The 23,949-nt window shown below is 43.9% G+C and overlaps 2 protein-coding genes across 2 annotated transcripts in view; one reads left to right on the top strand and one right to left on the bottom strand.

The window, feature by feature from the left end:
• Positions 1-1,683: 1,683 nt before the first annotated feature.
• LOC308334676 (DDB1- and CUL4-associated factor 15-like) lies at positions 1,684-4,365 on the bottom strand (the record flags this gene model as incomplete). Its single annotated transcript, XM_080791481.1, has 2 exons — positions 1,684-2,401; positions 3,407-4,365. 2 exons carry the CDS (start codon positions 4,363-4,365, stop codon positions 1,684-1,686), a joined length of 1,677 nt encoding a protein of 558 aa, XP_080647607.1.
• A 274-nt stretch (positions 4,366-4,639) lies between these two features.
• The window catches only part of selenoi (selenoprotein I), a 26,999-nt gene continuing 7,689 nt past the window's right edge, over positions 4,640-23,949 (top strand). Inside the window, exons 1-8 of the mRNA XM_080790527.1 lie at positions 4,640-4,900; positions 7,226-7,294; positions 12,054-12,162; positions 13,623-13,697; positions 16,272-16,534; positions 20,576-20,684; positions 23,135-23,183; positions 23,926-23,949. The exon at positions 23,926-23,949 is cut by the window's right edge and continues 157 nt beyond it. Of these exons, the coding sequence (XP_080646653.1) occupies positions 4,826-4,900; positions 7,226-7,294; positions 12,054-12,162; positions 13,623-13,697; positions 16,272-16,534; positions 20,576-20,684; positions 23,135-23,183; positions 23,926-23,949 (773 nt within the window). The 5' untranslated portion in view covers positions 4,640-4,825. The remainder of the gene's footprint in view (positions 4,901-7,225; positions 7,295-12,053; positions 12,163-13,622; positions 13,698-16,271; positions 16,535-20,575; positions 20,685-23,134; positions 23,184-23,925) is intronic.

Raw genomic sequence — 23,949 nt, 5'->3', positions numbered from 1 at the left:
ACGTAATGTTGAACAGGAGATTCTGCACTCACCCCTCTGCCTGCGCCTGTGAAACATCGCCCCTGTGTGGAGAGCACTAGGAACTGCTATCCAGATTGAACCAGCTGGTCTGACTCAAACTGAATAGCTCCCTCTGATTAAAAAGCCTCGAACCTTTTGGTTAAAGTTGTTTGAATAATTCCCCACGTGTAAACAATAAATAAATAAAATACTTAATTGAGAGAACTGCACACCAATGAACCGGTTTCCTATAATCTGGAAAATTAGACTTTAATATAGTGAATATACAGTTTGTACATTTTACACCAACTTTGGTGATGCATTTTCACCAGAGTATAAAGCATTTCACACATCAGACTTCCTGGACGATGACGTTTTTTGCAATTACTTGGTCAAGTAAAGGTGGCGGTGCAATTATATTAACTGCATATTTAGTTAGTGATCATTTTATTTTTTAGTTCTATTAGAACGCAGAGCGACGTGACCACTCAGTACTGAGTTTGTTCCGTTATAGAAACTGTAAATACCATGTACATTAAAGAAGGATGTCCCAATATATCTGTGTCCAATAAGGACAGGACTGAACCAGTCCAGAGATGACCAAATGACAGAACTCCAGCCATGACCAGCTGAATCTCAGGCACATGCACAAATATACATGAAAGGGGGCTAGAGCCCCTGCCCATCTATAAAAAGTGCCCTCTCCATTGTGAAGCTCAGACGTAGCTCTTAATTGATCCCTGTTAATTTCATGGCCCCTCCTGCTTCCTCCCTCGTCACTGTAGTTTCACCAAAATCACTCAATTTTCCAATTGAATTTTGATCAATCACAACATTTCTGACTGACACTTCTAGATAATCAAGCAAATGCTTAATATGCAACTGCCAATTGTGGGCTCGAGTCCACAATTGTTATCGTACACGTACATCTTTATTCCTGGGCCCGTTTTCCTGCTGGGCTGTGACGCACTGACGCCATGTGGGTCAATCAATAGAAATAAGACAGGGACGTCATTGGGTCAATAGTATTGACTCAATACATCATCAAGTAGGGTCTGGGAGCTACTCAAGCAAGCCCACTCAGTCCTGGTCCAGAACTACATTCTCTTCACATAATTAAAAGCACATACAGACCCTGACAGACACGTCACATGAATAATCAGAGTTCTAGAACAGTCAAATACACCAAAGACATGCTCAGACAGGCATAACTGCACAACTTTATTATTATATATATATATATATATATATACACACACACACACGCCACGGCACATCTTGGTTGACATCTGCAGTAATGTAATAAAGAAACATGGAAACAAATAATGTAGCTGTAGTTCGCTCAACTGGACAGATTCACATTGACTGGTGAAATAACAGATACAACTTAGAAAATGCAATTCAATCTTCATTCTATATAGTTTTACCAAGGTCTTATAGGTGAAATATCTATCAAAGGCAGAAAATATTAGCAGTTTTGCTCAAGATGAGGTTTATGTTCTACACTTCAAGATAAGGCTGTGTATGTGCGTGTGTGTGCACATTCTTTTGTTTTGTTAAGTTTACTTTTGTGGCCTTTGCATGTTGTCTTTTACTTGACTGACTTATACTTGGCTGTGCACAGGTGTCACACACCAAAAAGAGAAGGTTTGAAGCTCACAATGTGTCAGGCATCACTCTACTTCACAGTAAAACCCAGGTGCATCGGTCACTGTCTGCCAACACTCCTTCAGGCAGAGCTTCAGTAGTCATGTGGTTGATCTCATAGGAAGGGCTAATCTCAGGAACTAGACACTCCATCACAGTGTTCATTGCAGACTTCCTAAAAGAACTCCACACGCCCTCTGCATTGGGGTCAGTAACCTGAAATCTCAAACAACCTTCACCTTCGTCTGTGACGTCACTGACCCCAATGGTAGAACACAGACCTGTGTTGAGGTCCCAGCTGACCTGCACGTTGGATTGCATGATTTGCATGTTATTCTCTGTATGGGTCAAAAAGATCAGGCCAATGTCGAGAATCACTTTGTTGGTCTCTGGACAGATCTCCATGATGACAACGTCATAGTCTTCGGCACTAAGATATTCTTCCCCAATGACAGCCTGATAAATTAGCAACTCACCGAGAAGATGGCTAAAGTTCAGCGTCAACTGCTCCACACATACACTCGGTTCATTGTGCAAACCAGGGAACAATAGCAGGCCTTTACCATCCAGATCTGTGACATCGAACAACACATCTCCAGGATCGTCCCATGCCGCTCCTGGCCGTGGGAGGCGATAGTGCAGGCGTGTGTAGTCGACGTAGTGGGCCTCCTGGTCCTCGCCAAAATTTGACTCTTGAGACACGCATGAGTGCGAGGGTGAGGAGGCTGAAGATGATGCTGGGGAGGCGGGAGTCCTGTAGGTAGGGTCATGCGATTTTAGTAAACTATGACTTGTCATGTTGGTGACAAAAAGGGCAGGAAAACATAAATATAGAATGAAAAGACTGACACTTTAAAAAAAACTCACCGATTAGCCAATTCAGTTATTTTCTGAGAACGTTTGACAAAGTATGACACATTTTCAACATGAACGATTATGCAGTTTATGCCAAAAATAACTGCCATTATCTCAAATAATTGCAACCAGGCGATTATGTAATAATTGTGACAGGCCTATGGTCTAGTAGTAGCTAGCCCCTCTCGGAACCCCCTGGGTCAGCCCAATCCGAACCGAACCGGGCTGACCCGTAGGGTCCCTGGTCAAGCTAAGATTTTCCAATGCGATTGTTGGAACGCGGATATAAAAAACTCAACCTTTCTTCGATCTGCTCGCTATTACCGCGCTTTGTATTGTGTTTGATTACGGATGTGCGAACTATAAGTACCTTACATACCTCTGATAAAATCTCCTGTGTCGCGGAAGCCGTTAAGTATTTTTAATCCATGTTTGATTAAAAATGTCGCTTTGATTTCTTCTTGTTTATTTACCGTTTATTGTACCGCCTCCCGATGTGCGGTTGGCTTTGCGGGCAACGTCCCTGCCTTTGATCTGCTCCGTCATAGCTGTAGCACCACTAGCTAGCCAGATAGGCGGTACAATGAGGTGTCAATAAACAAGGTAGGAAGAAGCGACATTTTTAATCAATCATGGATTAAAAATACTTAACGGCTTCCGCGACACAGGAGATGTGTCGGTATGGTATGTAAGGTACTTATAGTTCGCACATTCGTAAGTCAATACATGAATAACCATGGTAAAAGCGCGCAGAAGTCCGTCTCATGGCTTGTTTACATTGTATTTGTTTGTGCGTAACTGGCGACAGCCCCACGTGAAGCAGGACCCAATGCAGTAAAGTCATAAAAGTGTCAGAAACTTTACTACATTCGGGTTCTGCTTGCGGGGCTAAGTAGTAGCCTACCTGTAGGATGTATATGTGCCCTCTGCGGATTCCTGAGGTAGCGTGGAGGAGGGAGGAGTGGACGCCGGGGCTTCCGAGGTGGGACGCGCAGAGGGTTGCCCTGATGAAGCTGCTCTCTTGTTGTAGAGTACCTGCGGGCTCCCCTCGCCTGCTGGGCAGAAGGAGATGGCACAGGCCACCAGCTCGTCACTGTGTCGCATCAGGAAGACGTTGTCCTTTTTCAGCTGCAAGGCCGGCTGGAAGGGGGACGGCGAATCCCCCAGGTATCTACATTTAAACGTGTACCCATGCTCCAGACACCGACCACCTCCTCCACTCCCCGCTGTGCGCATGGTCGTAGCTGAGGCGGGGTCGGGAGTATCGGGACAGCAGCGGGAGCAGTGTTTAGATGGAGGGTTGGATACGACGGTGATGGGGAAGTCACCGTAGAAGCCGTCCTCGCACTTGAACAGGTTAACCATGAGCTGAGCCGTGCTGCTGCTGCTGCTGCGTGCATTGAAGGCACAGACGACAATTTTGGAGTCGTCGTTGGGCCACTCGCACACGGTGATGTGGTCACATTCGGTTAGCTCGCACCCGAAGACGTCCACATGTTGGACCTGTTGGAGTGGGCTGCGCAGGTTAAACTCCCACCAGTAGAGATTGAAGCTGTACACTACACCTCCTTCCTCGTCGCTGCTTCCAATCCGCTCTCTGGTGTAGGACAGAATGTGTCTGCCACTTCTGGTAAAGCCTAGGAAAATGTGCCCTGCCCCGAGAACCTCCTCGCTGACAATGTCCTTCAGGGGGATCCTCACGAGAGGCGGCAGCTTCCTGAACAGGCTTTGGGAGAACTGCCCCGACAGCTTTCCACGCGTGACCAACTTCACTACGTTATTATTATCATCTTGGCGTTTCTTTCTTGGCATTTTCTGTTTGTTGCTCTCCATCTCTGACTCCGAGCCGGTGGACGCCGCCATCTTGGAATGATCCTCCCCTCCTGCAGGAGGCGATCATGGGTGGCGCTTTGTAATATTATGCCCCAATGTGCTCCCGCGAGATTACGCTCGAGACAAACGTACGCCTCGTCGCGTGACGGTGTCGCGCGTGCGGAAATATCGCAGACCTACACGCCCACACGGCGTCGCATCCGCGACGCGCTGTGGGCTTGTACGTCGGCGATTTCCCGCACGCGCGACACCGCCGTGCGACGAAGCACAATGGGGCCTTTCTGTCAGTCCGTCCGTAGGAGTGGTCCCACTCCAGAGTGTTTCGACATTCGCCTCATCGGCCGAGCCGGCATGAGCGATAGCAGCAAGCTAAAGGCTAATAGATGGTGCTCCCTCGACACTGCGGATAATAACATCTGAGGGGATTGTTGAACGTTTATTAAAAAAAGAGGGAGTTCAAAATATTCAAGGTGCCACTGACTGGGCCGAGATGCCGGAGCTTGCCACCATGGCTCTCTACGAATATGTCACCCAGGAGCAACTGGCGGGCTTCGACAAATACAAGGTAATTGAAGAGATATCGGTTGGGGTTGTCCTCGCAGTATGACTGTGTGTGACATGACAGCCAGGCGGTGAGGCGGATGGTCGCTTGCTTTCCTGGCTAGCTGGCTGGCTAGCTGTTGATCTCATATGGTTGATGGGGTCGACACTAGGCAGCGTGTGGATTGGAAGCAGCGGCTAGCTGTCAATCTGTCGATTGCTTCCCTTCTAGTTCAGTGTTTTATCACTTATCAGTTACCTCATAATAACACACTACTAGCCTTATCAGTCCAGGCAGGGATCAAGGTAGCTGCTGTTAAGGTTACTAGGGTGATGGGGTTGAACTGAAGGGGGCATTGAACTCCACACGACACCACACCACAGTGTCTAATCTGATGGCATGATAATGATGATGATGATGATGATGGTGGCGTTACTGTCTCAGGTTGGAGAATGACAGTGAAATCATTGCCAGCCCATCATTAGCTACACGGTTCATTTCCTCTAGTCTACTGTATATATTATTGTTTTTAATCTATGCAAGGCTGAGCATCAGGTGAAATTCTTGTGAGTTGTATGTGAACTAGCTCTGGTCCATAGCCTTCTACTGCTTCAGGGCAGAATCGTAGAAGCAGTAGAAGGCTATGGACCAGAGCTATATGTGAACATACTAAACAGATTCTGGCAATGGGGCTTTAAATTGTCACTAGAAAACAGAGTTGTCTTTCAAATACCCTCATTATGAACCATAGTTTTTATTCTGAAAGATGTGTGTCATTGACAATCAGGAGAGCGAACAAAGACTTCTCTCTTGTCTCTGGCAATGAGAGACCCTTGAAAGCAGGACTAGTGGGACCATGTCAAATTATTCCGTTTTGAAGCTAATCTCTGGGCCATGGTTCAGTTTTCAACAAAGTGAGTGTATATATTTTTTTAAATCTTTGTAGAATACAGACATGTGATTGTGACATGACATGACGAGAGTTCATTCATTCATATTAGTATTTTGATACAGTTGTAATGGGCTAAACTGACCGTAAAACACTATATGGCACTAATGACAAATTGACAGCATATGAAATCCAGTTGTATTCAATTGTATACACATGTAGCAATGTGCGCTCATGAGAACTGATTCGTGCCTGATGCTGTTGACTGAGCAGATTGTAACATCATAGCCCGTTCATCTAATGCCTAAGTAATGAATAGTAAATTGATGAGTTCTGAGTGACACTAATGCACGGCAAAAGGTGATTTTCTCTGTTGTTTATTGATATTGACTACTTTGTGTTCAATGAACGAATTGATTGATTCATTGAATACTTTAGTAGGCAGAAATGTAAACAGTACAGAGTACAGTCAAACACTTAGTCTAAAAGGATATCACAGAAAAAAGTCCTTGCGATCTTGTTTCCATTCAGGTCCTGGGTATTCAATCATGTAATGAAAAATTAAAATCATGGGGGGGGGGGGGGGGGTTACAGGAGCAGAGAGGTGACATTCTTTCATGCTTGCAAAGTTCTGTGTCTTTACTATGCCTGTCAGTCGAAATGTTGTCAAGTTGCTTTAGTCGACACACACACACACACACACACACACACACACACACACACACACACACACACTACACACACACAAATGACATAAACCGCCTGCCTTGATATTGAGACAAGTGATTTATTACTCAGGGGGTGAGACTTTCTAGCCATAATTGTTTTGCATGTCGACGACCAAAGTTCACCAAACACCAGCTGTACCACATGCATCTGTGACTGAAGCAGACAGGAGGACAGAATGGAAGGGAAGTTCTGTGTGAGATGTTGGCTGTATAGTTAAGTGTGTGTGTGTGCGTGTGTGTACACAAACTGGAACATGCACGCATATTAAGCTACACACAAGTGCATGCTGACACACGAGCGCTCAGTTGGAAAGCACATGAGAGGTCAGGCCATGAAACATTGTCCCACAGTCTCCCCGATTATCTCACTTTCTCCTTTTTCTTTCGAAATGTTCTTTCATTCGCTTGGCATTGCCAGGCTGCATGGGTATGTGGTATGGTATGCATACATCCTGTGTGTGTGTGTGTGTGTGTGTGTGTGTGTGTGTGTGTGTGTGTGTCTTTTTAAGAAAGAGAGACACGTAGACACAAAGATGTGTGTGTGTGTGTGTGTCTCTCTTTCTTAAAAAGACACACACACACACACACACATGTTTGTGTGTACATCTTTTGAAGAAAGCAGCAGCCTATAAAACTCAGATGCCCTTAGGTGAACCCCTGCAGTGCTATATCGGCTATAGCTAGGCTGTGAGTGTCTGATTGATTAAACTGTGTTTATCTGTCTGTTTTCAGTACAGCGCCGTGGATTCCAACCCCTTGTCCGTCTACGTCATGCATCCCTTCTGGAACTCTGTGGTCAAGGTGAGGAAAGCCCCGTTTGATGGCCTCTGTTCATCGCTTTTCGTCGTGTGTGTGTGCGTGTGTGTGTGTGTGTGTGTGTGTGTGTGTGTGTTTTTGTCCACTGTACACCAGGGTGAACTGCATCATTAATGAGGTTTCCAGCTGTCTGCTGAGATACTGTAACAACAGAGACATACACACCTCTCCCTATGCCCCAAACACATCCCTACATAGTGCATCACTCTCTATGCCCTTATCACATCCCTACATCACTCTCTATCTGTCTGTAATGTATACCCTTATAACATCCCTACATCACTCTATCTGTCTCTGTGCCCTTCATAACACATCCCTACATCACTCTATCTGTCTCTGTGCCCTTCATAACACATCCCTACATCACTATCTGTCTCTGTGCCCTTCATAACACATCCCTACATCACTCTATCTGTCTCTGTGCCCTTCATAACACATCCCTACATCACTATCTGTCTCTGTGCCCTTCATAACACATCCCTACATCACTCTATCTGTCTCTGTGCCCTTCATAACACATCCCTACATCACTCTGTCTGTCTCTGTGCCCTTCATAACACACCCCTACATCACTCTATCTGTCTCTGTGCCCTTCATAACACATCACTCTCTATCTGTCTCTATGTGCCCTTCATAACACATCCCTGCATCACTCTCTATCTGTCTCTGTGCCCTTCATAACACATCCCTGCATCACTCTATCTGTCTCTATGTCCTTCATAACACATCCCTGCATCACTCTCTATCTGTCTCTGTGCCCTTCATAACACATCCCTACATCACTCTCTATCTGTCTCTGTGCCCTTCATAACACATCCCTGCATCACTCTCTATCTGTCTCTGTGCCCTTCATAACACATCCCTACATCACTCTCTATCTGTCTCTGTGCCCATCATAACACATCCCTGCATCACTCTCTATCTGTCTCTGTGCCCTTCATAACACATCCCTACATCACTCTATCTGTCTCTATGTCCTTCATAACACATCCCTACATCACTCTATCTGTCTCTGTGCCCTTCATAACACATCCCTACATCACTCTATCTGTCTCTATGTCCTTCATAACACATCCCTGCATCACTCTCTATCTGTCTCTATGTCCTTCATAACACATCCCTGCATCACTCTATCTGTCTCTATGTCCTTCATAACACATCCCTGCATCACTCTATCTGTCTCTGTGCCCTTCATAACACATCCCTGCATCACTCTATCTGTCTCTATGTCCTTCATAACACATCCCTGCATCACTCTCTATCTGTCTCTGTGCCCTTCATAACACATCCCTACATCACTCTATCTATCTCTGTGCCCTTCATAACACATCCCTACATCGCTCTCTATCTGTCTCTGTGCCCTTCATAACACATCCCTACATCACTCTTATCTGTCTCATACTCTCATATAAGGAAATGCATTCATGGTATCCGTGGAGCCAGATTGCTATCTGCTGCCGATGCTAATTAGTTAGACTTAGGCCCTCATTTATCAATGGAGTGCCAATGAGAATTAAGAAAAGACTTTCCACACCTCTCGCCTCGCTGCCTGTCATGCCCCCCCTCCCACACACACACACACACACACACACACACACACACACACACACACACACAGGCGCACGGACGGCATGCACACACGCAACTTGCAAGCCCAACTGTGTGTTGTACAGTATATTAAATAAATAAAGAGATATTAGTGAATGAACACCTGTGAACCATGAATTAAATAATAAAATGGCTGTAGGCCTACACGTTGTCCGTTTGCCTTAACCCATTCTGACCGGGAACCCATTTTGGTGTCGGCATCATGCTATGCTTTAGCTATTGAAAAATAGCAGATCTACAAGCTCATAGCGCGCCACCGAGTGGCGCGCTACGAGCTTGTAGGTCTGCTATTTTTGGAAAAATCAAAGAACGACTGACATTTTTAGAATCTGATCTCAGGTCAGAATGGGTTCATCAGACCAGTGTGTGTCCAGTGGAAACCTCGTATGAATCTGATCTCAGGTCAGAATGGGTTGTTGAAAAACAGTATAACACTATCACAATCCATCGTCATGATAAGTGGACGTGCACAGGCCCTGGCACAGCCGCATACGCACGCTGCTGTTTTGCAAAAATAAAATAAAGGCGTGTGTCTTCTCCTCTGTCACTGTGTCCTCTATTACTGTGGTCTGTGACACCACAGATAGATAGCCAGTGGTGGCTGTCAATTATATGAACGTTTATGGAGTAATGCCCTGCGACATACTAGCGTCATGTCCAGGGGGTGTACTTGTACATCAAGCTGCCTCACGCTACAGAAACAGGAGATAGGCCCCTGCCCTATGGGCCTCATGGCTCGGCAAGGCTACTTATGGAGTGATGAGTAAACTGGTGTGTGGTCGGCTGGTTGAGTTACCTATATATACCAATGCGGTCTCCCGATCGGCACAGTTGACAATCAAGTGTCTCATCGGGTTTATCCTTAAACGAGGAGGTTGCACAATGACAGGCCTACTGTACTGTTACTGTAGGCTACAGTACGGCTGCGGCATTAAGGGAGACTTCACTCTCCACCTCCGGCAGTCTCCATTGTCTCTGTCGTGAAAATATTCCAGCACAGGCCGCGCCGCTCCCAATCGAATCCTCGCATGTATATGCGCTCATAGCACTGTTTAAATGGCTTAAGCATCTAACTAACTAATATGACATGCCTTTACAAAATATATCTTTCTCATATTATTTATTAGTTTTATTTTAGCTAAACATTTTACATATGTTTAGAGGCCTGTGACAGCCTGTCAGCTGGTCACACAATGTTGCTCCGTTTGTCTATAGGACAGAAAACGGGCGTACGACAGCTCAAGACTAGACGTGAGTTTTGGCGTGGCGTACGCACGGTACATCAAAGTTCAAAGTCACTCTGGAATGATAAATGCCAAAAATGTTGCTGATTTCGGCATACGCCCAAAAGTGGGCGTACGCCGTGTTGATAAATCCAACTTCACCGAAGCAAAGCATGAATAACACATTGTGATATGAGACTACAACCTACAGGGATTTAGCATCGTGATATAGCAAAACTGTTGTCCTTTACTGATTTTAATCACAAAATACCAGATATACAAGCTCACGACACAACGCCTTGTGATGTGACATGATTCTGAGCTTGTAGGCTAGCAAATATAGCTATTTTGACAATCTTTAAAATAAATTGTATTTTGTCACAATACGGCATTATCATCACAAATCACATTCAAACATGATATTCGTCACAATATCGATATCGAGGTAACTGTAAATTCCTCAATATTAACTTAACTCAGAGTGTACAAATGTAACCAAATGGACACTTATCGGCCCAGCACTGTGGTTAGGTACACCCTGTCGTGTACAGCTGTTTCTGATCATGTACAGATTGTGCTAAAGGAGCTTGTATCTCTGCTCAGTGGTGCATACCGGTATATCTGGTTACTGGTGAACAATACACTTTAAAGGACGGTGTGCATCTGTTCTAAAGTTAAATCTTTAGTGACATAATGTCCATACCCCTCCATCACTTATAGACCGTTTCAGCATTCTGTTGCTGCTAGTAGATAGTGCACTGCCAGTGCTAACCCAAACCCATGTCAACGACCTCTGATCCAGTTTATTACAAGGGCAACAATTACAAACGGTATGTTTAGAAGAGTTGGACAGGGCCCGGGCTGGCCTAGCGGTCCGGGCACCTCGGCTGCTGATCCAGCCTGACTGAGTGTTGCCGGTTCGACTCCCGATTCCGACGACCTTTGCTGCGTGTTGAGTTGAGTTGTTGGACAGGTGTTATCGTTTACAGAATGAAACCGACTCACATCTCAATCAAATAGCCATTGATTTGTCTAAATAGCATTATAGAAATTACAGATCAATAACTCGGATAAGTTCATTTATGGAATATTTAATAATTGTAGGGTTAGTTTAGTTAGATTATTTAAGAATGATATTTCCAATATTTAAATCACTGTCAGACATTGTTGGAAGACCTTTTGACCCGGATCCACTGACAGCAATTATGGGAGTCACAGGGCCCGGGGTCAAACTGTCTACTTTCCAATATAACATGGTAAATATTAAATATGTGACTCTACTGGCTCGCAGACTGATACTGTTGAATTGGAAACAAGCACAGGTTCCAACTCACACTTCACTTATGAGAGATGTTATGCACTACTTACAATTGGAAAAGATTAAGTTTGAATTGAGAGGGAGTGAAGATAGATTCTACCAGACATGGCAACCCTTCATTGAATATTTCAATAGGTGCACGCTAACCCCTCCTACACAATAGAAAATTGGAAAGAAAGAAAAGGAACTGAAAGAAAAGGAACTGAGTGTTTTTTCTTTATTTTATTTTTTCTTATTTAAAAAAGAATGTCTGTAACTTACTTAATTTACAACAACGTTGGAAGTTTGAGAGCAAGAGTGTCTGTCCTGTTGTCTGTTTTGTTTGTCTGTTCACACTTGTCATTGTTTAACTGTTTTTTGTTTTTTCATGTTTATCACACTTATGTCTTTTTTATTATACTGTATGTGGAACATTTACATTGCCTGTTCTTTTTTTCATTTTTATTTAACTGAATTACTTATTATCATTGTCTAATATGCTGAAATTGTCATACAAAAAAATGCCTAATAAAAACGGTATTAAAAAAAAAAAAGAATGATATTTCCAGCTATGAACCTAGCAGGTCATTACTTGTTAACTGCAAATCTTTTCCAGATTCTTCCAACTTGGCTGGCTCCAAACCTCATCACTTTCATTGGCTTCATGTTCCTGGTCCTTAACTTCCTCATGTTGTCATTCTACGACTTTGACTTCTATGCATCTGGTGGGTCCTGCTTTGCCTGTTTCTTTATTTGAGCGGTGCCTCCGCTCCGTTACGCAGCTATGTGTGTCCCTGTGTAACTAGCTAAGCCATCGAAGTGGAAAAATAACCTGTGTTGTTGGATCCAATGTAGTTCTTTTTAGTCAAAAGCTCAAAACAAAACACAGACTTTCATTTATCACCTACAAAAGTTCAAGATCACAATGTGTCTTGATGCGAGGCGCTCTGAGCTTGTAGATTGGCTAATTGCTATGTACAATGAAGTAGGCAGGGCATTCATTTACTTATTAAATTATATTATTTTAGAAAACATGAAATATGGAGATGCAAGGTTCATGCCCAACAGCGACGATGTACTAAATAATGCCGATCTGAGTGACAGAGTTGTGTGATCCCCTTACTTGCCAACTATATAATGGTTTATATACAACAATTAGCTGTAAAACTAGTAAAAATCTAAGCAGCAGCACTAAGAAGAATAAGATGCAGGAGTCGCATTATTGTTGTTGGACTTTGCACAACATAGGACTATATTCAGACAGTAGGCAAAACTAGACGCCCGACATGAGGCGGTGCTTAATTGTCTGTAGCAGGTGGTAAACAATATGATGAATGAAATGTAGGTGAGAGAAACGAGTACCCATGTGCAGGAGTTTAATGTATGATTAATACTGTGGATTGACAATAGACAGGGCTACTACTTGGTGTACATTGTTTTTAAATCTTTTTGTAAATGTTGTTCCTAGTCGGTGGAGGAAAAGGATTTAGAGCTGGCAGCTGTCCAAATTATGATGAGGACTTGTTGTCCATTCATTGTGCAGCTCTACCATAATATAATATAGTGAAAAAACTTGAAATGAGGTGATGCAGGCGTGACACAACATGTGAGGCAAAGTCCACTGCTCAGTGGAACATGTTAGCTGGTGATGACTCAAGTTTTACAACCAGCTCATTATATCTTCCTTAACACACCCTTTTGTATTACTATACTTGTGGGGATGTCAAATGCAATTTAGTTTACTTTACCAAACCAGTAAAACCAGTTAATTGAAGGATCCAGGAATGTTAAAGAAATGGGCAGGCAGCGAATTGTCGAAGTAAATAGGAAATAGTGTTTACCTGAACTGTCAGCGAGTGTTAACGAGTTAACATGGCTCACGTTTAGCAGTTAATTAGCACCATGTGTTTTTACTAATACCGGTAGTAACTATAAATATTTCATAGATGACGCTTTCCCTCTCGAGAACCAGAATAATGTCCCTATTTGGACTGGTGTTCTTACTATTACTTTCCTTATGGGGATTGTTTGGTCACCACAAGGATAGTAATCCATAAACTACAAGCACACACTGCTTGGTTAGGCTGTTGCTTAATGTGTTTCCCCCCACCCTGTGTGCATGTGTGTGGGGTACTCTGTGTATGTGTTTTTACATGGTGTTCTCTGTATGTGGTTTGTATTTCAGCTGTAGGACATGACCACGTGCCGAGTGGGGTTTGGGTCGCCGCTGGTATCTTCAACTTCTTAGCCTACACACTTGGTGAGTCCCACCCCCCTGCTGACTCACTGGAATGCACTTGTTTTACGTCCAAGGCCCCTCACAAATCTGACCGTTTGATGTAAAATCACATCCGTGTGAAGTGAGGGGCGCTCATCATCGTACATCATCCATTCATTGTCAATGGGAATAAAATGTTTGTGTAGGACAAAAATACAGATTTTCTCAGACATATGACGTAAATTCTCCATTCATTGTCAATGGTATATAATGTGTTAGGACAGAAATCTACACATAGCTGAATATAGGAGGTGCTAGCGCCCCTCAAAACCAGTGTTGCTACAACGAGCCAGATGCGTGTTCTCCATGCATAGGTGTCTGTCAGTGTGCATGTGGTTAATGTAGCGAGCCAGATGTGATTTTGGAAAGGTGCAGGAGTTCCTAGTGGAGGGGCTTTGCATGGTGATGGGGCGGCTCTTAAAGATTACTTCACAGTCAGACATCACGCTGAACGCATTCTATAACCATTTGCAGGAGACCTAGATGAATCCACGGATGGGTGCCCTGGGCGTGCCATAGCTGAGGTGTAGCATTAAGCCTAATGGTACACCTCAGCTATGGCCGCCCCTTGATTGCCTACACCTGGCCTAAATGGTAAATGGTGCATTTATATAGCACTTTTATCTAAAGCGCTTTACATGGATTGTGCATTACATTCACCCATTCATACACAGATGGCGGAGGAAACCATGCAAGGCACCAACCTGCTCAGGAGAAATGTGGGGTTCAGTGTCTTGCTCAAGGACACTTTGACACTAACTCTGGGGGGGGGGGGGATCGAACTGGGAACCTCATGGTGTCCTGCCCATTTCAGCACGGCTGTAGCCTGTTTCAACCAATTGCTTGGTCAGAAGAACGACCTGTAGTAATATAAATATTTCATTCCACTTTTGTCTTTTTTCTCCTTTTTTGGGCGACTCCTCTGTGTACCACTAGAGGGTTGCTCAAGTACTACCAGTGGTAAAAGTACCAGTGGTTAATGGGAACCTCTGTTGTAAAGCATGCTATTCGTAGAGAGAATGTGTTCAAATAGGGAAAAGGCGACTGGGACAGTGTCCAGGTTTTTGTACTTTGTACCTAGAAAACATGTTGTACTTGTCTGGTATGGCATTGATAGTACCCTAGCAGTTTATGATAACATTCTCAGTTTTTTGGACAATAGGGAACGACTCCATGTTATGTGATTTATTTAACTTCACCCACTCGGGGAGGCTGTGGCTTTGTGTCAAAGTGTTCCTAAGCAAGACATTGAAACCCTATCTGCTTACAATGAGAGTGGTTTCTTGCATGATTGCCTCTGCCTTTGATGTGTGTGAGAGTGGGTAAATGTAGCACACAGAAAAGTGCTTGGGATAAAAGTGTTATCGCTATGTCATTATTATTTATTATTTGCCATTATATTTGACATTCACTTCAATTCGTAATTTTCTTGTCTCTATTTTTTAGAGATATATGCATGTTAAAGTTTACATACATGGACTGGATGTTAGTTTGTGAATTTTCAACCTTTATTTAGTTCGCGGAGAACACACTGAGGGCTGGGACACAATTACTGCATGCTAATCCCACTTACGGTTAAAGTTGCTGGTATCAAATATGTGCTAAACATGTGGTTGCTAGGGTCTAATAAGTGCTTGTTAAGGTATAATATTTGGTTGCTAGGATATTCCAGTGGTTGCTACATAAATCCGGTCGTTACACATTGTGTGCCCTTTCATTCTTTCAAAACTAGCGACGTGGGGTTGCCCATCCTAATATGTGTACAGACGTCTTGGGCAGACCATGGGATAATTCCTAGGACGTCTGGAGACGTCTCTTGAGCACAAATTTGGGTTTTAAGGGAACCCCTTTCGGTGTTAGCATTATGTTATGCTTTAGCTATTGAAAAATAGCAGATCTACAAGTTCATAGCGCGCCACCGAGTGGCGCGCTATGAACTTGTAGCTCTGCTATTTTTGAAACATTCAAGAACGACTGACATAGAAAAATAGCTTTTTCAGAGAAAACTGTCAGGATGTAGAAGACATTTACTTAGTTAAGTAAGCAGAGCGTAGAGGAACGTGAGTTTGTTCAAATGGTCCTAAACCACTGACTGGTTTAGACCAGTGGTTCCCAAAATGCATGAAGTTCTTTTGAGAAAAAACTGCTTTCGACAGTCTGGGCTCCTCCTCCACCTCATCCCAGATGTAGGGAGTGGTGTTTTCTCCCTGCTGACCCTCAGCTGGAATCTGAACCCTGCCGTTTTCCCCCACCCACCAGTCCCCGTGCAGGCTCTCACTCAGCCCAGAGACAAATACCAGTGGAATGACACTAGACTTAACACTCGCACTATGAACAGACAGTTTTCAGAATCTCACAGCTTGCTTTTACGAAGACTGTGTGTGTGTGTATATTAAGTGTATGGTGTGTAATAAATAATCAATTTAAAGCACATTACATAGTGTGTGTGTGTGTGTGTGTGTGTGTGTGTGTGTGTGTGTGTGTGTGTGTGCGCTCTCTTCATATCCCATATGAATGTATTCAACTTCCCTTTACTTTTCATTCCCACTCGCACAGATGGCGTAGATGGCAAACAGGCCCGCCGCACTAACTCGTCCACGCCACTGGGGGAGCTGTTTGACCACGGCCTGGACAGCTGGGCCTGCGTGTACTTCGTGGCCACTGTCTATTCCATATTCGGGCGCGGGACAAGTGGCGTGGGCGTGGTCACGCTCTACTACATCCTGTGGGTGGTGCTGTTCTCGTTCATCCTGTCCCACTGGGAGAAATACAACACCGGGGTGCTGTTCCTCCCCTGGGGTTACGATATCAGCCAAGTGGTAAGGTCTAAGGACACGTGAATCCTCCCACCATATTCACACAGCAGCCATTTAGCTCTTAACAACATCACAATACATCAGAAGATCAGGAAAAGGAAAACTAAGGGTATACATATGAATTACATGGGTTACAAATGGAAGCTAAGACAAATTTCAAAACGATCTAAAAACAGTTGCATATTGTGCAGATCTGTATGCTCACCAAGGTTTTAAAATGACTCGGGGGGTACCAATGTGGTTTGCACTGCAGGTCATTCCATGTATTAGGGCCACAGAAGCCAAAAGCAGATCTACCAAGTTCAGAGTTAACCTTTATACTATACATACATACATTTGAGAAACACCTGAACATACCCACAAATCAATCTATATTTATAGAGCACATTTAAACAATCAAAGTTGAAAGTGCTGTACATAAAAACATAAACATGAAAACATGTTGCAGTTACAAAATGTGGGGTTCTCCGGCTGGTCCGCGATCCTCCCACGACAGGATTGCTTATCCGTGAGCTAACATCTGGTTAAGGCCCGGGGTCATTTTTGCGCCTTAAATAAGGCACCTCACTGAACATACCTTCTGCACTGGAATGGACTCAGACTGAAACAATGCTGGCCTCGCAGTCAAGTAAGTGTTTGTGCCGGGCGAGCCTCGGGCCGTCCTAGTAGGGTGCAGTCATTTTCAGATCTGGTGAGAACTCTAATAAGGGTGCACAAGTTCAGTGAGATATAAAGAGTTTCCAGACCTTTTTATATATTGAAACACAGTTGCAAGGTCAAACATACACACACATACAGTATAAGCATTATAAACATACACAAGAGACATATAAACAGGGAGCAATGTGTGAGGCTGCTTCGTAGACATATCTCTTTGTAAATCAGTATCACTATGAGCTGTAGATTTAAACTCTTTAAAGATGCGAACCTAAAACATGATCACCAGGTATTATTATATAAGGAGGAAGAACTGGTTTACCAGTTGTCACTATATAACTTTAATATTACTTTAATTCATTGGCCTGTTTGACTGTCAAGGGTTCAGCCTCCAGGAAGAAACCCTAAATACAAAGTTAATACCATTGCACATAAAAACGACTACAGGGTGTCTAATGAAGTACTGTCACCTCATAGACATGAAAAATGTATTTCAATCCTTTTCCTTATTAACTTCTGCATTCCAACCTCATACTTCTCTGTACCTCTGAGTGCCATAGTTATTGCCACTGTAGGTCGCAGATTACTATGAAAACCTGCAAAACCTGTCAGTCAGTCGATCAGTCAGTCCGTCATGAAGTCCGTCCGTCACGCCTCAATATATGGTTGTCAGTCTGTCACGCCTCGTGACACGTCACGTCACCATATATGACTGTCAGTCCATCAGTCCATCACAAAAAAGGTCCATGTGTAACATATTTTGAAATATATTTTCATTCACGGAAATGGCAGCTTCCTTACTCGGATTCCGGGAGGTGTAGTTCCAGACTCTATACAGTATATAGAATTCTGAGATTGTGGAGTAGTTGTCTGGTTACGTGAGACTACGCTGTACCAGGTTACCCTCCTTGGATTTGTCTACATGGGATACAGACAGAGATACAGAGAATTATGGAATTATGGTTCTGTGCAGCTGCTGATCAGAATTACTTGCTGACTCACTGTGAGTGTGAAGTACATGTGTGATTGATAAACAACTTGCTATTTTTATAGCAGTGTGTCAGGATGTCCTAGATGAATCATGGTATTTATTTAAACAGCTCATGGGAGCTCAGTAACAACAAAAGACATACGCCTCTATGTATACAGTATCTCACACTGCTCTCTTCCAAAGTCCAGTGAGATACTGACTGCAGAGACTTGAGTGCCTCTGTGCCTCTGTGACTCTCATCATCTTATTTATTATTGAATGGATTGGGACTTGTGTGCGTGTGTGTGCGTGCATGCGTGTGTGCGCGCGTGCCTGTGAACAGCTAATCTCTGGACCGATCGGTGTGAATCCTTTTCACACACACTCACAGTAGGCCAAGGAGGAACCTCCCGCACAGTACACATTCTTCTAATCGGGCTCATGGTGGTGTTTTAACAGGCCACTTTATCTTTAGGTTGTTGGGCCGCCCCTGGCCTAGTGGTCCAGGTGCATGCCACATATAGGCTCTGGCCTGACAGTGCGTTGCGTGTTCGAGTCCCGTTCATGGCGACCTTTGTCTCTCCCCTTCTATCCCTCCCTCCTTTTTGTCTATCTTCACTATTAATTATCAATGAAGGCAAAAAGCCATAAACAAATCTTTAAAAAAAAGGATAATCTTGAACTGTATGTCGTACAATCAAAACAGTTTTTCCCTGGATTACTTGGATCATGACACAACATGACACAATCATGACACAATACCTTTTTAGCTACTACTCCTGCAAATTATTTGCGGAAGGGCCCGTTTAGCGAAAAATGCAAGCATCCAATCTGCCCCAATTTTTTTATCACACACCGAGGGGCCTATAAACAATGTATGATTTTATATTTGTTAAAAAGTTTAACAGCAGAACAGTAAAACACTTGGGCTAAAAGGATAACACAAAAAGGATCTGGGCACTTCCATTGTGTTCCTATGTACACACACACACACACACACACACACACACACACACACACACACACACACACACACACACACACACATTTGAATTATTTTATTTGGATCTGCACAAGTGGCGTAATACAGAATAGACCCAAACACTGATCAGAATTAGGTTATACATTATATGGTCCAACCAAGCTGCTGCAAATGCTTAACACACAGAGGGAAAAGAAGAGAAAAAAAATATATATAGCACATTGTTGACATACTATTACTTGATACTAGACAGGATGTTTGTTTTGGGTTTTTTAAGCCACCTAGGGATAAATGAAACAACGCCTTCTCCAGACAGACAGACTGCCCATAGTAGCTGAGACAGAACAGTATTTAGCCAGCTTTTTTGCATTTGTTTTTAGCAATCCACCCAATTGCAAACCCCTGAGCACAAGTTTATGGACATGGCCCAGACTTCCAAAGGACAATAATAAGTTGACAGTTATATCCCAAGGCCATAATACGTTCCACCAGAAGCTGATATTTCATAAGTTTGGATGTAAAACAAGTGTCCATATACAAATCAAATGGGCAGCCTATTTCAAATATAGTGACAGTTTTTCTAATTTCATTGATGAACACAATATCTGGGGTATTTGGAATATTTTGCAGTGAATTGACATGCGTGTCATTGTGATCAAACCAGTCTATTTTTACAGTGCTGTGTTTATACATTCTTGTTGTCCTGTCCTGTACTCCTCTGATCTTGTCTGAGACCAGGTCCACCAGACGGTCATGTCTGGCAATGTACAGTCCTTTATAGTGGCTGCAACCATTTAAGATGTGTGCGACTGTTTCTTTGTCATGTGGTACTGGATGTACGATGCAGTGTGGGTCGTGTGCTGATGGGTACCAGGTTGCCAAGTTGAACTTGGTCGGCAACACCTGTAAACAGGCTTTAATGGTGAAAATGAGAATGTCCTCACCTATGGTGTTATTTGACAGTATAGAGTGTGATAATGAGTGGTTTGCAAAGGGAAGAAGAGCCAGTTTTCCCTGATCGCTTCATTCCTAGAATGGTGGCTCTTGCGGTCGCGGATTTGATTGACAGTTCATGGTGCGCACCGTCTTGCTCGTAGTTTGCACATGCACGGACACGCGGATCTATGATGATGCTGTTGTTGAGCGCAGCAGTTGTTGTATCAGGCGCCACCCACTTTAACTGTAATCCTGATCGCTGGCATAGATCATTAAGATCCATCCAGTCGGACCGCACACCGAATCCAGCGGCTTTAATGTCCAATTCTCACACACACACACACACACACACACACACAAACACACACACACACACACACACACACACACACACACACACACACACACACACACACACACACATTTTCATTCAACAAGTTCTTCAACACATAAGTGACGTGTTTCTTGCTGACATGTTTCCCTGTGCCTCTCTCACCAGACCATCTCTGTGGTGTACATCGTGACTGCCGTGGTCGGCGTGGAAACGTGGTACAAGCCAATCGTGGCCAGTTTCCACTACAGAGACCTCTTCACCGTCATGATTCTCGGTGAGCTATGATTGGGCGATCTGATATCACTCTGATGTGTTTTTGTCAGGTGTAACCTGACTAGTGTTTACCCCTATGAGTTAGACCAGTGGTTCCCAAAGTGGGGTCCGGGGACCCCCAGGGGTACCTGAGGGAGTTCCAGGGGGGACCCATCTATTTTGTTCATGTTCATAAAGTGCTAAAGTGTTTAAAGCAGTGGTTCCCAAACTTTTTCATGTCAAGGACCCCCAAATTGACACTACTTAGCCCGTGGACCCCCATTTGAAAAGATATGCCAGGGACCCCCATAAGAGAAGACGTACACATTTAGACGTCTACATTTATGATGAAAAATGATGAAAAACGGCGTGCCATAGTATGCCGTACGATATGGGCTATAGCCCACGGTCCAAAATGATGAGAAACGAGGCTAACTTTTTTTTTTCAAAATTTCAAAAAACATGGGCTATAACCCATCGTTTTTTTTACATTTTTTAATTTTTTTCAAATCCTCAAAAATGATGAAAAACGGCGTGCCATAGTATGCCGTACGATATGGCAGTGGTTCCCAAAGTGGGGTCCGGGGACCCCCAGGGGTACCTGAGGGAGTTCCAGGGGGGACCCATCTATTTTGTTCATGTTCATAAAGTGCTAAAGTGTTTAAAGCAGTGGTTCCCAAACTTTTTCATGTCAAGGACCCCCAAATTGACACTACTTAGCCCGTGGACCCCCATTTGAAAAGATATGCCAGGGACCCCCATAAGAGAAGACGTACACATTTAGACGTCTACATTTAGACGTCTACATTTAGACGTCTACATTTAAACGTATACATTTAGACAGTGTCCCCCCGAGTGCCTCCCCAGTGTCCCCCTGAGTGCCTCCCCAATGCCTCCCCAGTGCCTCCCCAGTGTGCCCCCCGAGTGCCTTCCCAGTGCCTCCCCAGTGTGCCCCTGAGTGCCTCCCCAGTGCCTCCTCAGTGCCTGCCCAGTGTCCCCCAGTGTCCCCCCAGTGTCTCCAATAGCAATACAAGAGCAATAATACAAATTAATCTTAATGTATTAATCTTATTAATTAATGAATCTAATTAATTAATTAATCAAAATTGCGGCCTGTGCCCAGCACCATGCCAAAGCTTTTTCCTGCAGGAAACACTGCTTGTGGTTGTAAATATATTGTTATCCATGTTGCGAGGATGAGGGGGTACCTGGAAAAATATCTACCCCAAAAGGGGTACCTGGTCCGAAAAAGTTTGGGAACACCTGAGTTAGACGACCAGATCGACACCCAATGGGGACGACAAGCAACGGCAATGCTGCCTCTAGGCAATGGGAACCAATGGGAATTGGTTGCAGAGCAGCAGACAGACCATGCACTCTGAGTGCAGAGCAACGTGCATACTACAGTTATTTGACACGTTTGCAATGTTCGCGTGTCACTCGATAACAGACCGCGGCTGAAACAGCGCAGCACAGCCAATGCAAAGCCACAACAAAACACTGTCATTGAACCACGCACAGAATCAATGTATATAATGTATCGTGATTCGTGTCGAGTCTCCGTGTACCACCGCTGCACTGCGGGGAAGGGCCGTCGGTACTAGCAGCCTGTACAGCCAGCAGCAGCAAGAGACAACGCTGTGTGCCTGCGGAATACGCTCCAAATCAATTCATATGCCTAGTTCGGTCTCCAAAGCCCGACAATACGCATCCAAATGGACACGCCCAAGTTGAAATAATAGTTTTCAATTTATAATTTATAATTAAACAACGGAGACAGCGCCTCTTACACCTGACACGTTATTACTATGTAATCATGCCATGTTTCTTCTTGACATCTCTTTGATGAGTAGACAGATGGTGTGTCTTTTGCGTGTACATTAATACCGCAAAGACTAATAATCAGGTTGTTGCAGTAATTTGCCGTTAAGTGCTGACATTAGTGCATTTTGCATTAGTAGCAAAAACTCTGGATTACAGGATTTGCTCAAAAGTGTTTTTTCTCCTTTAACGGACCGGTAAATGCTTCCTGGGCTTAACTGACCATATACTACAGTGTCAACCACATAATCTTATCATCCTGTTCAATTCTGTCTGGCACCCAACAGAAATCTGACAAAGCGTTAAACCAATCTGTAAACCAAATAAATTGAAAGATTGAACAAAAGGATTAACAGAAAAGGCTCGCAAGCTGACCAAAAATATTTTTCGGCTTTCTGTTGATCCTGGGCTGTTATGCTGACATCTCGTACCTGGCTTCATCTTTGTGAAGCTTTTAGACCAGAATACACCCCTTTCTATTTTATTATGGTTGGTAGAGAGAGAGAAAAAAAATGTCAATTAGGTTTTGCTAATGCCTACTTTACTAGAGTATTGCCTGAATCAGGGTTACCATTGTTTATGTGTACACAATACACATAAGCATATTATTGACTCATGATGTTGACATTCTCCTCTCCTATCTGACACTAGCCTGTTCTTTCTGTGTGACCCTGCCCATGAGCCTCTACAATGTTTTCAGGTAAGTGTCCCAAATGATCTCAACAACCATTTTGTAATACACTTGTGTGTCAGTGTTGGTGCACGTCAGTGTTCGTGTTTGTCTTTATGTTGGTGTTGGGTTTTCTTTTAGTTTAGTAAATCAGAACAGTAACTTAAAATGCAACACAGTTGGTAGTGCTGTCGCCTCACAGCTAGAAGGTCCTGGGTTCGATTCCCGCTCGGGGCACTGTGGGTGCTGGCGGCGTGTTTCCTCCTCCGCGTCATCAGTGCCCATAACCGAGGCGGGGTTGGCGAACGGGCCTTACTGTGTGGAGTTTGCATGTTCTCCCGTGTCCCCTAGGGTAGGTACCCTCACAAAAAACATCCAGTAATCCTGGTCTCTAAACTGCCTCCCCCTGGCCAGCCGGGGCGCCTGATGGAGGGGAAAGGAACTGGTTAGAATAACGTGTTCCTTCCACACGCTACTTCCAACCAGGGAAACTCCCCCCTGTCAGGTGTAAAGGAGCAACTTGGACACTCAGGCATGAAGGAAGCATGAGGGTGTGTAGAGCCCAGGATCACATTAGATAATTGACACGGGTGAGAAATGGGTTACAATCGTGGGATAAAAATGATTAAAAAAAAAAAAGCAACACAATGCACTAATGAAATGGTAGATAAAGATCAAACAATAAAACGGAATAATGAACTACTGTATTTTAACAATGGTTTGTGTTATTTTATTTATTAGCGATTGTAACACGCTGTTCTGATCTCTTCAGGGCGTACCGCAGTAGAACCATGAA

The sequence above is a fragment of the Protomyctophum bolini genome (assembly GCF_963924005.1).
Source record: "Protomyctophum bolini genome assembly, chromosome: 19".
Lineage (NCBI taxonomy): Eukaryota > Metazoa > Chordata > Actinopteri > Myctophiformes > Myctophidae > Protomyctophum > Protomyctophum bolini.
Note: the sequence above shows the minus strand (reverse complement) of the source record. Positions and strands in the feature narration are given on the sequence as shown.